The sequence below is a fragment of the Squalius cephalus genome (genome assembly GCF_949319135.1).
Source record: "Squalius cephalus genome assembly, chromosome: 14".
Taxonomy (NCBI): domain Eukaryota; kingdom Metazoa; phylum Chordata; class Actinopteri; order Cypriniformes; family Leuciscidae; genus Squalius; species Squalius cephalus.
Window position 1 is genome coordinate 26,311,062 of NC_137135.1, and position 18,339 is coordinate 26,329,400.

The 18,339-nt window shown below is 37.3% G+C and overlaps 3 protein-coding genes across 3 annotated transcripts; 1 reads left to right on the plus strand and 2 right to left on the minus strand.

Moving 5' to 3' along the window:
• Window positions 1–795: 795 nt before the first annotated feature.
• Window positions 796–6,352, plus strand: adra1bb (adrenoceptor alpha 1Bb). Its single transcript, XM_079892742.1, has 2 exons — window positions 796–1,935; window positions 5,492–6,352. Exons 1-2 carry the CDS (start codon window positions 981–983, stop codon window positions 5,965–5,967), a joined length of 1,431 nt encoding a protein of 476 aa, XP_079748868.1. The 5' UTR covers window positions 796–980; the 3' UTR covers window positions 5,968–6,352.
• A 143-nt stretch (window positions 6,353–6,495) lies between these two features.
• eif4ea (eukaryotic translation initiation factor 4ea) lies at window positions 6,496–11,313 on the minus strand. The gene is made up of 8 exons (XM_079892743.1): window positions 11,248–11,313; window positions 9,787–9,890; window positions 9,603–9,698; window positions 9,412–9,475; window positions 9,217–9,330; window positions 8,962–9,101; window positions 7,351–7,480; window positions 6,496–7,266 (listed from the first exon to the last, which is right to left on the minus strand). The coding sequence occupies exons 1-7, from the start codon at window positions 11,263–11,265 to the stop codon at window positions 7,366–7,368; spliced, it is 651 nt and encodes a 216-aa protein (XP_079748869.1). The 5' UTR covers window positions 11,266–11,313; the 3' UTR covers window positions 6,496–7,266; window positions 7,351–7,365.
• Window positions 11,314–11,906: 593 nt separating this feature from the next.
• Window positions 11,907–17,240, minus strand: adh5 (alcohol dehydrogenase 5). The gene is made up of 9 exons (XM_079892867.1): window positions 17,155–17,240; window positions 16,480–16,581; window positions 15,592–15,733; window positions 15,394–15,481; window positions 13,696–13,915; window positions 13,335–13,595; window positions 12,943–13,078; window positions 12,411–12,549; window positions 11,907–12,291 (listed from the first exon to the last, which is right to left on the minus strand). Exons 1-9 carry the CDS (start codon window positions 17,170–17,172, stop codon window positions 12,267–12,269), a joined length of 1,131 nt encoding a protein of 376 aa, XP_079748993.1. The 5' UTR covers window positions 17,173–17,240; the 3' UTR covers window positions 11,907–12,266.
• Window positions 17,241–18,339: the final 1,099 nt, after the last annotated feature.

Below are 18,339 nucleotides of genomic sequence, written 5' to 3' on the forward strand. Positions count from 1 at the left end.
GAATAAAGATGCGTACAATATAACTTGCTGTCAGTTTTAAAAAAATATGTCTGTCAAATGTCATAGTAAAAAAAAAAAAGTAAACAAAGACTGGGACCCAAAAAGCTCTCCAGTTCCTGGCACACCTTGAGATTAAAACCTCATGTCTCCAACCCAATGAGCTCATCTTCAGACTCCACAGGAGATATGCTAATGAAGTCTTTGCATGAGACACATTTGTGTAGCAAAAGTGGCATGGTTTTTATGTGGTCTGGTCTGGGTACAAGTGAAAGCCTGTGATGCCAGAAATAAACCTGTGATGTCACACTAGTTTACTGCATGCTTCACAAAATGTTCTTGAAAACTTTTTCAGATTTTTTCTTTCATGGCTTAATTGAAGAATTCAAACCTTAATTCAAAATTAATTAAAAAACAAATGTTGACAATATTGACAAATGTAATAATGTAGAGTTAAACATACTACAAATTCAAATTTTTTTGTGTATAAATAACAATTAAAACAGATCCTCTCGTTTGCAGTGATCACCAATAACTCTGAAAGAAGGGCATTTTGATTTAAAGCAAAATTATTATCTGTCGTTTGTGGGGTTGTATCTATTTCTTTCCCATTTTTTAACCTTTTTAAATTATTTGGATACATGGTGTTTTACTAAACTAATTTGAGGCAGACAAATATGGAAATGTTATTTAAAAGTTTAAGACACTCTCCAGTTCCTCCTATGGCTAGAGCATTTTGTTTGCCTCTTCAGCACTCTTCCTCAGTTTAAATAAATCGACATTCTGTTTGGAGAGACTGAAGCAGAGATGGGCGGTATTAAAGTCTTACCCCTGAGACAGAGACACTTATTTTCACATTACGTGAGAGCATCAGAATGAAAACATTGCTCATTAGTAACTCACGCAACGTTCTAGTCATTTATTAGGAACCTGACTCAAGCGGGCAACCAAAGTGTCAGCAATGGAGAATATTTTTCGCCAAAATGAACCAACAAAATGAAGATGAAGTCACACTGTCCTGGGGAATCGGTTCTTTGGATGCGTATGAAAAGTCACCGGTGTTTTCAAACTCTTCCGAGTTAAATGACACAGGACTCGAGCCTCTACTCCTGTCCCGTGCCGTCCCGCTCGGCTTGGCTTTGGGGGCTTTTATCATCTTCGCGGTGGCTGGAAACATCCTGGTTATACTGTCAGTTGTGTGCAATAGGCACCTGCGAACTCCAACTAATTATTTCATCGTAAATCTCGCTATTGCCGACCTGCTCCTGGGCACAACTGTGTTACCCGTATCAGCCACCTTGGAAATATTGGGTTACTGGGTGTTCGGGAGGATTTTTTGTGATGTTTGGGCCGCTGTGGATGTGTTATGTTGCACAGCATCCATCATGAGTCTGTGCGTAATATCCATTGACCGTTACATCGGAGTGAGCCATCCGTTGCAATACCCCAACATCGTGACAGGACCCAGAGCTTTGCTGGCCCTGCTGGGAGTTTGGGTCCTGTCTTTGGTCATCTCTATCGGACCCCTGCTGGGATGGAAGGAGCCTCCGTCACCGGACCACACGGTGTGCGCAATAACAGAGGAACCCTTTTACGCGCTCTTCTCATCGCTCGGCTCCTTTTATATCCCCTTAATTGTTGTTCTAGTCATGTACTGCCGTGTTTATGTAGTGGCTAAACGGACAACGAAGAATCTAGAAGCTGGTGTGAAGACGGAAACGATGAATTCGGGTGAAATAACGCTGAGGATTCACAGGGGTTCGCAGGTGCACGAGGACACCAGCACCGCAGCCAGAAGTCGCGCTCATCAGGCGAGGAATTCTCTCACGGTCAAACTCCTGAAGTTTTCCAGGGAAAAGAAAGCAGCTAAGACCTTGGGGGTTGTGGTTGGAATGTTTACGCTGTGCTGGTTGCCATTCTTCCTCACTTTACCACTTGGTAGGTTTTTATTATACACAGTTGCACAATTTGTCCCCCTCTCCCATTCATGTTGTCACACTAAGTTGTCGCAAAGAGAAGCTGCAATGAAATAGTAAATTTTGCGGCTTTTTAAGCAAAATGAAATCCATGAAATCATCCACAGTGGTCTTAGCTGGTTTAAACAATTTAAATCTTTCTATCTTTCTTTCTTTTACAGAACATATAAAGGTAACATAAAAATATCTAACCATTTTTTAATTAATGGTTTATATAAAATATTATATGTGGCAACTTGTACCAATTAAACAGACTACTTGCTTCAATCAAATGTTAGGTTTATTAAATATACCCTTGTCTTTCTGAAAGTTTTATTAAGCTGTTTTCCTCATGGGGACCAAAAAATGTCCCAACAAGGACAAGGATTCCAAATATTGCCATCTTTGTTTGGGGACAATTTCCAATTCTATTTTTATTTCATTTTGTTATAGGCCTATACAGGAACAACACAAAATACAGAACAACTTTATATTTATAATAATAAAAAACTGCATGAAAAATTAAATAATAATAATTATTTAACATAAGACTTACTTAAAATTGCTTAAATTACAGTGGAAGTTTCAATTCTGTGTTTTGTACTCACTTTAGTTATTCAACTAAATAGATTTGCCTTACACTCACAGGAAGTACGCACAAATGATTTACCCAACACTAAGCCTTCTGCTGCTGGACGCTTGAGGTCAGTGGGAAGACCGCAGAGTAGGGGTCATGACAGAATAAATCTTTTTGCACTTTGTTTCCTCGTCCCTCTCACGGGGCCCCCAGTGTGGGGTCCGCTACATCCGTCGTTTGGCTGTCACAGCAGGGAGTATGAGAACGAGGCCCTGGACCACAGCCATTCAGACTCAAAGGCAGGTTATGATTAATGAATTAACGTAGTAGTCATTCCTGTCCCAGACAGGGTTATCTCAGCAGGGCAGTGTGCTTCGAAGTTCAGCTGGCCTGGTTCTTAATTAGGCAACTGTGCTTTTCTTTGAATTTAACTTAAGTAGAAAACAGTAGCGTGTTTACTGGATCCTTACAGTGTAGATACAGAGGTCATATTAACATGAACACATCATGATACGATGTTTCAAGTTAATTTAGACAAGGTCACTTTGTGTTTAAATGAAAACTCTTTAAAACTTTGAATCTTTAAAATAATTTCAATTCAGTAGTGTAAGTGGGATAATGATATAGCTATTTAGTCACCGGCCCACCGGTGGGCCCAAACTCATTACATATAGTAATATCCAATACAGTAATATCCTATAATAAACATAAACTAATCTTGACAAACTATATATCATTTGAAAGCTTTCAAACTCTAGTTTTCATATTTGGTGAATGATTTTCAAAATAAATTAGAGAAGAGCTGTAATTTATCAATTTGCAACAAGAATATTTTCATATTCCTAAGGCGTGTTCAGACCTTTATTTTGAAATAGCAATGAACATGAAAAATCATGAAAGAATGGTTGAAACCTCAGTTTGTTTTCATGCCAAGAGTTCAAAAGATATCATCCATTCAATTATTTTAGACAAAAAGATATTAAAATGTTTTTAATAACGCATATGGAAATGGAGGCGCCCTTATATGGGCAGTAATGGAGTCTGGTTGTCACCTAGTGAAAATGTTTGGTACTGCGCCCAAACAAAATCTCCCTGAAAGCTCATTTTTTGAGATATCAACCTAAAATTTGAAACACAACTTATTCAGATTTTTGGCTTTGATTTTCTAGCAGTTTTAGAGTCGGCCAGGTTTTAAAAATGTATATTTTATATAAAATATGAATAATTAAAAATGTTATATTGTACATTTTCATAAACTCAAACTTCTATAACATTTTTTTGTTTGTTTCACTTTCTTAATTTATTTCACTTCAACAAAAATCTGCCAAATGTCTTCTTTAAAACAAGACCAATTTTACGTCTATACTCCAAAGCATTCTTTAATTACAACCATTTAAAGTCGAAATGTGCATTTTCATGTATATTTAAAAAAAGGGGGGTGACACTTATTAAGAAGATCTGCTCATAATTGTGGCTCATTCATTGCTGAACACATGAGGTACACATGCTAACAGGGATTATGAGTCTTGTTACATAAATCTTTGATAAGTTTCCTAACCTGTCATACTAGACAATGGAAGAAAACCCAGCGAGCCACTTGACTGCATACAGGTTGGAAAAACAGGATGCAAGGATGTGGACAGTATATCTCAACTTGTTTGCTTCCTCTGAATCCTATACTGTTCTAGAACAGTTACATTCTAGAGGAGATTTTTTTTTATTTTATTTTTTTATAAGAGCACCGGTTATCAGGATAATGAGAGTATTTATTATTTAAGTGAGCTGCTTTGCTGTGCTAACATTAATTAAGGTCTATTTAAAGTCCATTCATGATTTCTTTAAGAAGGATGAAGCCTATCTTTGCCACTAACTCTCTTGGCCTTCATTCATGAATTCATTATTTCAGCCAAAGTCTCATGGTTCCCATGGTACTTTGAATGCAGGGGGTCAATGCACTGAGGTGCTTCCGGTTTACACACCAGGGATCTCAGTCTAAAGCAGTTAATGACACAGATCCACAGCTCTAAATGAAGATAATATGATGACAAAAAGCGTAAATTAAATTTGCATGCGCAAGAGAAGATTTGTTACGAATTACACTTACGAATAACAGTAAAATGCTGCAAATATTTTTTTCTTACACTTGAAAGGCGATTTACACCTTTACAAATCTTCTCTTGCGCATGCAAATTTAACTTACGCTTGCAAACTTATGTACACTTTCACAAATTTTTCCCTGTGCATGCGATTCTTTATGGCATCATATTCCCTTCATAATAATGTAAAAGAACACTTCAGTAGCATGTTATCTTTATTCACTTAGTTCTGTGTGTCCTAAAAACAGAAGCTTGATCATCCAAACTACTCTTGATTGATGTTTAACCAGTGTCTAATGCACCACGTGCCCTTTCTTCCAAGTTCACATCAAAGAGTAAACACAATATATTCATTTATTTAACCTTTTTTTATGATTACTTCCTTCTTTATAAATGCTATGCACACCTGCCATTTAGTTTATTGTCAATGACACATTTTTAGTTTCATACCAACTTGAAAGAGGAACATTTTGGTAAGCAAGCGTTGCTGCCACCTGCTGGATGCTAAAGCAAATAACAGATCTTTAAAACATAATAACAGTTGAATAGCAGGGGGAACAATCACGAACAGTCACGAATTGTGCCAGCAGGGGGCACACCAGTCATGTGTTAAATAAGAGAGAGAGAGAGAAAAAACGAATCCCACTCACACAGCATGACAGAAAATGGACAAGTTTTCTCTGGAATTCAATTCATGGCTTAGGCTTTCTCTGAATATTGTGTCATTTTCAAATTCTTAACATGATGACAAGCACAATGTGAATCTAGTTTGCAATTTGAATAACTAACAGAACACTCATGTCATGTGGCTCATTTAATGACAATCTCTCATACTCAACCTTTACCGGTGTGCTTTCTCTCTGCAGTCGCATTCAACGCCAGCCTGCGGCCCCCTGAAACTGTCTTCAAAATCATCTTCTGGCTTGGTTACTTAAACAGCTGCCTGAATCCAATCATCTATCCCTGCTACAGCCGGGAGTTCAAGCTAGCTTTCATCCGCATCCTGAAATGCAGATGTCACCACAGGAGACGGCCAGGTTGGAGAGCGTACAACTACCAGGGCTCACAAATCAACTCCTTCTACTCACGGCAGGACTCAAAGGACTCTGTGAACTATGGTAGTTACCTAAATGGGAGCCAGAGAACCCTGTCCTCTGCCAGCCCCAGTCCTAGTTATCATACCAAAGGCCTATCACATTTTCAGGAGGATGGACCCAGACATGCCCGGAGCAGGACACCATCTGTGTTATCTGAAAGTACTTTGGATCATCATCTTGAGCGTGTGGAGGAAGATCCAACCCAGTCTGTAGGCCAACCAGATCAAGCTGGAATCAGAAATTGAAAGAGTAAGGATGTCGAACTTTAAGTGGCACAATTTGTTTTGTTTTATTCGCCCAAAGTATTTCTCTGGTCATGAGTAAATACATTTAAATCTGACATACAACCCCATTTCCAGAAAAGTTGGGACATTTTACTGGGATTCTCTGGGAAGTACAACAAACAAACAAAAAGTTATCCAATTTTACAAAAAACTTTTCTGGAAATGGGGTTGTACAACCTGGCATTAATGTACATCACAGTGTGAATACTCAGCATTAAAGCAATTTTGCTTAACTATTTCCAATTCTAAATAATGCATTCATTATTTTTAATCACAAACGTCAATGTTGTCCTTGCAAAATTGATTAGGCTTTTTCATCAGTTTAAATTATTCATACCGCTTAATTGAGAAAAAAAAAAAAAAAAAGAAAAGAAAAATTATATATATATATATATATATATAAGAGCAAAGGGAAGGTGATACATTTAGCTAAAAAAATCGGTTTCATTTAGGTTTCAAAATCGAACCTACTGGAATGAGAAAATGGTTCCCACATTTCAAGAATCTCAGAAAGGATTGTTTATTTATCGTCAACATATGCACTTCAGTGGCTCTTTACTGGATATAGACAATGCACTGTACATTTTATTTACAGTAAATTTCCATACATTTTCAATAAGCACCCATTTTCAAGAAAGAGGTCTCTATATATTTTTTTATCAGGCTACTCAATGAAACCCCTTAGGAAAATGTTAGAAATGGAGATCAGTTTTCTCAATACTGCCTTGAACACTTTACATGAGGAATGTAGAACAAGACTGCAAAAATACAAATTTATACAAGTCTTTAAACAGAATCAACCGTTGACATTCTCAAGCTGCAATACAAGAATTGTTTTAATAGTGTAATTAGAAATATCATGATCAGTCCACATCACTCGAACACTAAACCCAAAGCAGAAACAAATGGATTGAGTAAAAAAAATTAAAATAAATTACACTTACGATTTAGTAACTGCAACTCAACATAAAAAAGTGAACAGAATATGAAAGAAAAACATTCATAAATTGAATTGAGTACACTTCCCATCCCCACCAGCGAAATATCTGCTAATAGTATGCAGTAACATTTAAAAAAAAGAACGTGGCTCTGTTTATACACTGTACAGTTTTGTAATTATCTGAAGGCCTTTAATTTTCTAGTGTTTCCCCCACAGCATTCTGTGAAAAGGTCAGATCCCAGGACAGTTTTGTTTTCATTTTTCTGTCTCTTTCGATGAAGATTTGAATATGATAAAGATTCAGACTGTTGTTGCAGCATCTGAAATGAAATTATAGCATGAACAATCTTACTAATTAACAATGTAATATAAACATTTACAAGACTCTATCAAGAAATACCCACTGTTTAAAAGGCTCCTTAAGCAACAAACATATTCTTGGTGGTGGAACCACTTTTGGTGGCCGTGTCAGCATGTGACTGGAATCCAATGATGACCTTTGGTGGCACACCTAATCTTTCCTTGTACACACGCCTGTGAATAAACAGATAAAAATGTAGAAATTTACAGATGAAGGCAAGACATAAGATAATACTGTGTGTCTACCTTATAGCCACAAATGAAAAGATTGTAAAGATTAAAGGGTTAGTTCACCCAAAAATGAAAATTCTGTCAGTAATTACTCGCCCTCATGTTGTTTCAAACTTTTGTTCATCTTCGGAACACAAATTAAGATATGTTTGATGAAATCTGAGAGCTGTCTCACTCCTCCATAGGCTTCTATGTTATTGAAACTTGCCGGCCCAGAAAAGTTAGTAAAGACAATGTTTAAAATAGTCCAAGTGACTACAGTGGCTCATCCATAAGTTTATCAATCGACGAGAATACTTTTTGTGGTTAGGACAGGCACTTGAAGATGTGGGCATGGCACTCAGGGTATGTTAACACTTGTAGTTCGGTTCTCTTGGTTCAGACAAAAGAATTAAAAATACATTTAGTCCTAGATGACTTAAGAGTTCACACTGTATATTTTAGACTGAACCGAAAACCTAAAAACTATTTCCGACAGAACTTGACGAACATCCAAACCAATGCTGTGTTCTGGGCTAAATGAGCTTTCTGTAGGTGTGTGCATGATATGATGGTATTCTGACCAGCTGAGAACTCGAAGAGTTTATAAAATGTGTGAAGGAGTCAAAACAGCAGCTGGAATTCCTCCGTTGCACAAAAACACGTTGTTCCTGACGCCTGTACTGAACTATACTGGGCAACGTAGCTCCTATGACGAGAAAAAACAGGTATGATTCAGCATTCGGTCTTTTTTAGGTTGTTTTTGGTACGTTTAGATGTCAGTGGTCCGTGTTGCGTTCATATTTCATTCGAACCGCACCAGAGTTCGAAGCGGACCGATACCCACCTTTTCAGGGGTCTCCGTCCGCTTGTTAGGTGCGTAACAGGGTTAGAATGGCAGTGTTCACACTTAATCAAATGAACTCCACCAGAGTTAATTTAGATCAAACCAAACCTGCCAAGTGTGAACACACCCTTAAAAAGTCACCATGAAATCAAAATGGACAGTTTTTTTTATGGGATACTGCAGTGTTATTGTAATAGCAAACCACCATGATCCAATCAATTACCGATGGGCAAAATCAAGTTCCGCCCTACATTTGTTCTTGTCTGAAAAGCCATTTCACTCAGATATACATCACAAGACTACCACAACTTCCATTTCATGCTGACTTTAAGAATGGAGGCAGATGAATGTGAGTTTGAAGGTTTAAGCGGACTAAATGAATGGAGAAGTACTGCAAACATCACCAGAGAGAAGTCTGCCGTTTCAACTGAAGATCAAGTTATGACCTTTTGAGGTCAGAAATGAAATATGTACAGATGAATCAGTGAAAAATAAGATTAATAACATGCATTTCAAAAATAGATAGGGTGAATTTTCAATTCTTGCTGACATTAACCTAGGTGTTCATATTGGTATAATTTCTCAAAACTATGTTTACCCTATGTGTACAACAGCATCTTTGTTCTCGTAGTCTGTCGTCCATATCGCTATTTTGTCTCCCTTTGTTCGGATGTTGACGACGGCACCACAGACATCATCACTGTGGTCATCAAATGCTTCTCCCACAAGGCACAAAAGCTAAAAAAAACAAAACCAGAATTGAGATAGAGCATCTAAGCTTTCAGGATCTATGAGCACACAATGAATTTTGCAGATAATGCAGTTAAACCGACTAGACAGAGTGCAAACTTACCGTCTCCAACCAGAAGCGGTCTAGGTCGGCTCTGCGCTGCTGTTTGGACAGGGTGATCAGCCAGCGGCCGCCCTGCTTGTTTCTCTCATCTTCCCACATGGGCTCAATGCCATCCTGCTCCAAAAAGTGCAAAAGGATCAATTTAGATGGATTCAAAGTCCTAAAATATCTTGAGAATGCTATACTATGCCTTACCTTGAAGAGGGAGTAGTCACATCCTGACATTAAGTTACTTGATAACTGAATGTGATTGTATAACCTGGGAACAGAACACCAAAACCTGTTACTGCCACATTGCTGCTTACAACTAACAATCTGTTTAACCAAAGGTTTTCTTAATCATTCATGCTGTCCATGTTGTTTCGATTCCCTCTTGTTAAACTTACGCCCAGAAGTCTTCCACTGTGTCAAACTTTGAGATGAGACGGAGATTGGCCTGCCATGTTTTGCTTTTGTCATTTTTAAAGAACCAAAGAGCCCATCTGTCACCCAAAAACAAAACAAAAAACAGATCACTTTTTTCATTACAATGCACAAAAACCATAAAATGTGTGTGGCCAGGTGACTCACCTGTTCTGCAGAGGATGTTTAATGTAATCTTCCAGACTCACAATCTCTTGCGTATTTTCAGCCTTTTTTTCTTCTTCTGAATTTGGTGGATTTGTTGAATTTTCCTACAAGGAACATTTCCACTACATTACATTTCATTTCTGTTACATTTCCACTATTTTATCTAAACATGTACAAGCCAAAAGTGACATTTCAAACAAAATAACTATTTTGTTGAGCAGTAAAAAAATAAATAATAATAATAATATTATTAATATATATATATATATATATATATATATATATATATATATATATATATATATATATATATATATATATATATATATATATATATATATATATACACACACACACACATTTATCTTTAAATATTAGGGATTAACAACACACTAAACTTTTTTAAGATATCTGACACTATAAAAATAAACAGAATAAACCATTTTGGTTCATCAGGCTCTGAACCTGGCAGAACCTCCTGAAGAACCTCTGGGCACCCTTTAAATTTCCTGCTGCATACTCAGATAACTTAAAGGTATAGTGGAGGATCTTTCCGAATTTTAGATAAGACCCGTCCTCTCCACTTTTTGAAAAGTTCGATTGATTCACCAGAATGATTGACAATTAGGAGGACCAATAGTATAGGTGATCCACCCGGAAGTAAAAAATCCTCTGCTATACCTTTAAATATAATATTTAAAGTGTCTCAAAGTATTTCCTTTATGACAGGGTTACTGCGAGAATAATGGATATTATTCAAAGTTCTTGCAGGAACTTCTTCAGAAAACTGCCCTTTTTTGAAAATGTAGCCTACATAAATGTTCTCCAAAGGCTGTATGTGGATATGGTGCCTCAAGTATACTTTCATTTTTACAATAACAAATATGTATGTTTAGAAAGAAAAAGACAGAGAGACCAATAATCGTGTAACTAAACAAGTAACTGTGTTAACTGTAGAAATTTTGACATTGACAAAAGGTCCTTTTAAACATTACAAATTGAAAAACTAAACATCTAACAATTTGACTTATTTACTTTTATTAAGTTTTAATAAAATATCTGTTTTTTTTGCTACATGAAGCGTTGTCCATAGAGACTAAAAACAAACCACACTATATTTTTAGTGACACATCAGCAAACCATAAGTCTAGATCACAGAAACAGAGATGGTTCAACAACATGTTAAATTCACAGAGAAAATATCAAATGTGCTCACAGCCCCCTTTCCAGATAATAACATGAAATATGTAAGTTAAAAAATTTGCACAATATCCTTCAAACGCATATGCGCGACAGTCAAGACACATGAGCTCAATTGACTGTTTGCTTTAAGAGATATCACTCCACAGCAACATATTTATCCCTCTACACAAGCACTGCCCAAAATAAAACACGTATTTAACATTAATAACTACCACGGATATCATCACAATATTTGTAGGAGCACTTATATTGACTCACCGGTTCAGAAGTCGCCATCTTCTACAAATGTGAAGGGTCTTTCCGTGTGTGAAAACACCATTTGATTGGCCAAACTCAAGCGAACACATGTGAGTGAACGAGGAGCACGCGTTTGGACAGCGACCCCTAGAGGACACAGAGAGAAGAGGACTCCCGCCGTAAAGCTAATGGTTGTTTGATTCATTGCTTGAGCAAACCCTAGTTTTTCAGTTAAGTATTTCATTTATGCATATCAGTATAATAGATTGATACGTATAAATGTATTTCAATGTGTAATTTTAAATGTTCTTTAACTGAAAGTAGCTTGAAAAAGCTGGAAAAAAATCTTTATGAAAGTGATTTTCAACAATATTGTTCCTCTGTGCCGTGAACTCTGCTATTCTTATCACATTTGTCAACATTTTTTTTAAATATTCCTTTATCATCATAATTATCGTGTTTATTGAGAATTTCACCATTATTTGACAATTTTTTTTGAATACATTGATTTATTTTATACATGCATCATATAATTTATTTTGATATTTTATATAGTTTTAATCTACATTCAAGATTTATAACAGCAGATTTACACAGAATAGAATTTGATGCCAAGCCATTAATATTTCAACATTTTAACTATAAAAAAAATAAAAATAAAAAGGAGGCACAAAATGTTTTGTGTTTGATACATTTATTCAGTCTGTAACTGGAACTCAAATAACCATTAATTAACACAACAGTCAACACTGCAACTATTGAGACAAGGATGTTGATGATTAGTAGGTCTAATAGGCTTTATGCCCAGCTCCACTACTTCCTGAACTTCAGCCAGCTCCTTTGTTTCCTGTCTGCCATTATTGGACAAACTGATTAATCCAGGTGTGTCTGATTATTGTTACTGAGGTCAGGCACACCTGGATTAATCAGTTTGTCCAATAATGGCAGACAGGAAACAAAGGAGCTGGCTGAAGTTCAGGAAGTAGTGGAGCTGGGCATAAAGCCTATTCATGGCAGGACTCATGTTTGAACCCGAAGGCTCAAAGCTGCAGGACGGTTCGGATACTGTGGAAGACGCAAAGGAGAAAAGTTTGCACTAAGATATCAGTTTGTTTCCCACATTGCATTAAAATGATATTACCAAACAGCACCAGATAAAAACAGGTATTTTATAAGGCATGTACCTCTTCCCAGCATGCATCAGGTCAAAGGCCTCATTGATCTGGGTAAAGGGCAATGTGTGAGTAACAAACTCATCCACCATCAGCTTCTTACTCATGTAGTCATTCACCAGCTTAGGAACACTCTCCACACTCTTCCAACCTTAAAAGCAAAGAGAAAATCCTTCTGTTATGAAGTTAATTACCTAATATGTTATATGTATATGCTACATGCTAAAAGCATACATCATAATGCTATCTGAAAATGTATATGGTAACATAAAAATACATAATTAAAAAATATATAATATACAAAAATAAGATAGAATAATAACAATATAAAAGACAAAAAAAAAAATTCAATGAATATTATACAAAACTAAGAAAATCATATCTCATAATTAATATAATATTAAAGTAAAATTCATTATAACATTTATATTAAAATATAATAAAATAACCATACAACAATAAAAAAAAATAAAAAAAAATTATTAAACAATAACTAAATTACAAAAAAATAAAATAAATAAAAAATAAAATAAAATACACCCACCACCAAACGCTGTGCCTTTCCATGTACGCCCTGTGACCAGCTGGAAAGGGCGGGTGGAGATTTCTTGCCCTGCCCCTGCCACTCCAATGATGACACTGGTTCCCCAGCCTTTGTGACAAGCCTCAAGAGCAGCTCTCTGAATTCAAAAGAAAAGTGACAATTATAATGGTCATCATGAGCATCCTAAGCCGTATACCACTGGGCAATTATGCACTTCACACAAGTACAATAGTGGAAACTAATTATGAGTTACCATGGCAGCAATTATTTTGAGGAACAATGACGACTTCAACTAAGCTGAGATCTACAGTTCTGCTGTAGACATCTGGATGGCTGTATTAGTCGGCTTTCGTTCATCCCTATCTAAACGGCTGATGTTTCTGCAGTTTTACCATAATGCCAATATTGCCGATGCATTCGAAGGAGTAGTCAACCCCTCCATCTGTCAGCTCCACCAGCACTTCCTGAATGGGCTTGCTGTGGTCCTTTGGGTTCACAAACTCAGTGGCTCCGAACTTCTTGGCAGTTTCAAACTTCTCTGGGTTGATGTCGATGCCAATGATCCTGGTGGCACCGACTGACTTGCAGCCCATTATGACTGCGAGCCCAACTGCTCCCAAACCGAACACAGCACAAGTAGAGCCGGCTTCAACCTACCAGGGGAAATATGTGTCTATTGACCATGTGACATTAAGACAGAAGGAATCATTCTAGTAATTATAAAGACATGCACATTAATTAAATGAAGCAGACTTTAGCAGTATTGATGGCAGCTCCGTATCCAGTAGAGATGCCACAGCCCAGCAAACACACTTTGTCCAGGGGGGCATGTTCATCCACTTTGGCCAGAGAGATTTCTGCCACCACAGTGTATTCGGAGAAGGTGCTGGTACCCATGAAGTGAAAGAGCTGCTTGCCTTTACAGCTGAACCTGGAGGTGCTATCGGGCATCAGACCCTGACCTTGGGTCACCCTAAAAGAATTGCATCACAACTGAGCATCTATAAACCAAATGACAGTTAGCATGGACAATAACAAGACCTACACAACCATTAAAAAGTCTGGGTCAATCTCTAATGTTTACCAAGACATGATATACACTCACCTAAAGGATTATTAGGAACACCATACTAATACTGTGTTTGACCCCCTTTCGCCTTCAGAACTGCCTTAATTCTACGTGGCATTGATTCAACAAGGTGCTGAAAGCATTCTTTAGAAATGTTGGCCCATATTGATAGGATAGCATCTTGCAGTTGATGGAGATTTGTGGGATGCACATCCAGGGCACGAAGCTCCACAATTGGCACTAAGGGGCCTAAAGTGTGCCAAGAAAACATCCCCCACACCATTACACCACCACCACCAGCCTGCACAGTGGTAACAAGGCATGATGGATCCATGTTCTCATTCTGTTTACGCCAAATTCTGACTCTACCATCTGAATGTCTCAACAGAAATCGAGACTCATCAGACCAGGCAACATTTTTCCAGTCTTCAACTGTCCAATTTTGGTGAGCTCGTGCAAATTGTAGCCTCTTTTTCCTATTTGTAGTGGAGATGAGTGGTACCCGGTGGGGTCTTCTGCTGTTGTAGCCCATCCGCCTCAAGGTTGTGCGTGTTGTGGCTTCACAAATGCTTTGCTGCATACCTCGGTTGTAACGAGTGGTTATTTCAGTCAAAGTTGCTCTTCTATCAGCTTGAATCAGTCGGCCCATTCTCCTCTGACCTCTAGCATCAACAAGGCATTTTCGCCCACAGGACTGCCGCATACTGGATGTTTTTCCCTTTTCACACCATTCTTTGTAAACCCTAGAAATGGTTGTGCATGAAAGTCCCAGTAACTGAGCAGATTGTGAAATACTCAGACCGGCCCATCTGGCACCAACAACCATGCCATGCTCAAAATTGCTTAAATCACCTTTCTTTCCCATTCTGACATTCAGTTTGGAGTTCAGGAGATTGTCTTGACCAGGACCACACCCCTAAATCCATTGAAGCAACTGCCATGTGATTGGTTGATTAGATAATTGCATTAATGAGAAATTGAACAGGTGTTCCTAATAATCCTTTAGGTGAGTGTATTATTACAATTTAAAACAACTTTTCTATTTTAATATATTTTAAAACGTGATGCAGCCATTACTCCAGTCTTCAGAGTCACATGATTTTACAGAAATCATTCTAATGTGCTGATTTGCTGCTCAAGAAACATTTTATCAATGTTGAAAACAGGTGTGCTGCTTAATATTTTTGTGGAAACGTGATATTTTTTTCAGGATTATTTGATGGATAAAATTAAGTATAAAAAAAAACACATTTTTTAAAATAATTTACTGTCTCTTTACTGTCACTTTTGATCACTGTATTAATCATGCTGACCCCAAACTTTTGAATGGTAGCATATTTTCATAAAGGAGAGAATGATGATGGAAAATAATTCATAATTACCTGATTTTCTGACACAGGTTGGTTTTAGGATTTTTACAAAACTTGCACTCTCCACATTGGGGTACATACAGTGGAATAACAGTATCACCTTCACAAAAAGTGAAAGAGCTTCAGGATTTCAGCCCATCTCCCAAAATTGCTCACATTTTACACATTAAATGTCACTGAAGTGAGGGTAAATAGCCTGTTTTGACATGCCTGGTTTGAATTTGGTGACCCCTTCGCCAACACTCTCAACAGTGCCTGCACCCTCATGGCCCAGGATGACAGGAAACAAGCCCTCAGGGTCACTTCCACTCAGGGTGTAGGCGTCAGTGTGACACACACCTGTAGCATGAATCTGAAACACACAACCATGCAAGAATTCTCACCATTATATTTGAACATATATTATTATTATTATTATTATTCAAAGCACAATACATTTTTTCTCTATACATGAGTTGATTGCTTAATTATTTGTAATAAAGAACACAATCATAAACACAACACTTCTACATAATCATGCATGGCACAAGACACTGAAGACAGCAGGGTCAAAACTGAACCTGCTCAGTGTAAATCTGTCACAAAACATGGTGCTTTGACAGGGTGCAGCTGCAAGCCGGTTTGTTACAGCTTTAGCAGAGCTGGTGCAATTTAAAAAGAGAAATCTTGTCTATATCAATTATAAAAAGATCTCATAATGTCCCAATATGTCAGTTTAAAATGTTATAGGCAGCATGAAACGGAAGTTGCAATAGTCTTTCCCCCCCTATTGTATATCTGAGTGAAATGGCTTTTCAAACAATGATCCAATCGTTGTTATTGGAAGGTGGAAGTTATTGTGATTAAAGATTATGAGGGCACATGACTTTTAAAAAAATTACGTGCATGGATAAATCATTTATAGTTAACACTGCAATATTCCATAAAAATAAAAATAAAAAAATAAATAAAAAAAGAATTGTCCATTTTGATTTCATGGTGACTTTAAAAACAAAGATTTTACGGAGAACCAAAGTACTCTGTGTGGTCTACAATCTATGCACTTCAAATAACCTATTGCTTTTGTCAAGAGGTACAATGTTCAGATTAATGGTTTACCTTCACTCGAACTTCATGGGCTTTAGGTGGAGCAACCTCCACCTCCTCAAAGGAAAGAGGCTTACCAGCCTCCCAGGCCACTGCTGCCTTGCATTTGATCACCTGAGGATGAATCAAAGAAGTTGTTAGCTCATAAACACTGTTAGAAGAGATGCTTCGGTAACTATTTTTCACCTAAAATGAAGGTTATGCAAATCACTGCTGTGTAGATGACTTTTGTCGATGCTGTGCAGGACGAGAAGCAGTTAAACACAAAAACAAATGATACAGTATAGCAAAATTAGCACAACATAATGTGAATCTCTATTCACACGCTGTAAAAAAAAAAAAATCTGTGGCTAAGGAGAAAGGCCGCGTTGAATGCAACAATATAGAGATTAGAATAACGTGTTTCTGATCTTTTATGCATGCATTGTCACAAAGCTGAATACAAAAAAACAAGGGCAACGGAAAACAGGTCAAAGCAGCACAATGGATCTTTGTATACCTAGATCTGCACTCCTGTCATGCACAAGTGCTACATATTTGAAAGCGTAGTTGGTTACTGCACTGCATTGTCTTGACGCTCGATGTTTTTCACAAATGTTGCACATATGTACATTAAACGCGCACAAATGTATACTATTAATACTTTACGTAGTTGTAGGGTGAGGGCAAATTTCGCTGCTAACTTACTTTCCCAGTTGTGTCCATGCTTTCTTTCCACCACAAGAGAAAGGGAAGGAGAGGTGTGGCAAACTAAAGAACAGCTTTCTTCCACCAATGAGAGACCAGGATGTGGTTACGCTTGAGCAAAGTAAGTTGTTTTTCTCAGCGCATGCAGCGCTTATGCATCTAATAGGTCTGTTGAACTGATAAATAATGAATCAAAGAGCAACGTTCACTTTATCTAGAAATAGCATGTCAAAGCATTTATGATGCCTTCTACACTGTAAATATGTAACTGGATATAAGGATTAGTTTACACACTTTACGGAGAAAATGTTATTCAACAAGGACCTACATTTATTCGGTGACGCATTGCTGCTACATATTTTTCCCCCTCAATTATGTCGTAATAACGAGATCTTATGTCGTTAAAACGACATCTTTTTCTCGTAATAACGAGATGTTATGTCGTTAAAACGATATTTTCTTGGCCTTATAAGGACATGTGTATACAAAATATGCCTTTATCCACATAAAATTGATTGCCTATCTATCACGCCTTTACCACACTTCTACGTTCAAAAAGCTTAAGCATAGCAGCCCCCAATCAGGCAAAATTAATCAATGTGTTTATCAATAAAATTAATCAATAGAATTCTCTAAACTGATGCAAGTTAAGCTCCATCCTCACAAAAATAAAATCAGCATTTTTTAAGCCATTACATCAACCCCTCTCATAATAGGAGTGGGGGAACGGATTCCGACAGCTGTTTTTTTGCTGTCGGATTCTGTTCCCCCCATATTTATGACACACTGAGGTTCTAATATTTATCAAATTGATGCTGTTTAAGCTCATCCACACACAGAATAGAATAAGCATATTTTAAGCCGATACATCAACATCTCTCATCATTGGGGTGGGGGAACGGATTTCGACAGCTGAACTATTTGCCGTCGGATTCTGTTCCCCCTATGTTTCTTACACAATGAGGTTGTAATATTTATCACATTGCAGCTAATTACAAAACCCAATAGCCTAGTGGTCAGTACACTCTGCACCTACGTTAATTGCTTTTCAGCTTATTGTGACCTGAGTTCAAGTGCCGGTTCGTCAAACTTTCTTGATACTACTGTCCTATCATAATAAAAGGCAAAAAAATATATTCTTTAAACTGATGCAAGTTAAGCTCCATCCACACACAAAAATAAAAT

Excerpts from the sequence above, each read along its gene's own strand:
- adra1bb (XM_079892742.1), top strand. The coding sequence starts at position 981 with ATGAACCAACAAAATGAAGATGAAGTCACACTGTCCTGGGGAATCGGT. Across the intron at positions 1,936-5,491 it reads CTTCCTCACTTTACCACTTG|TCGCATTCAACGCCAGCCTG; the intron begins GTAGGTTTTTAT and ends TTCTCTCTGCAG.
- eif4ea (XM_079892743.1), bottom strand. Across the intron at positions 9,699-9,786 it reads AAACATCCTCTGCAGAACAG|ATGGGCTCTTTGGTTCTTTA; the intron begins GTGAGTCACCTG and ends TTTGGGTGACAG. Across the intron at positions 7,481-8,961 it reads GATGCTGTTGTACACATAGG|GCGTGTGTACAAGGAAAGAT; the intron begins GTAAACATAGTT and ends GTTTATTCACAG.
- adh5 (XM_079892867.1), bottom strand. Across the intron at positions 13,079-13,334 it reads TCGGCAATATTGGCATTATG|AGAGCTGCTCTTGAGGCTTG; the intron begins GTAAAACTGCAG and ends TTTTGAATTCAG. Across the intron at positions 12,550-12,942 it reads GAAAGGCACAGCGTTTGGTG|GTTGGAAGAGTGTGGAGAGT; the intron begins GTGGGTGTATTT and ends TTTGCTTTTAAG.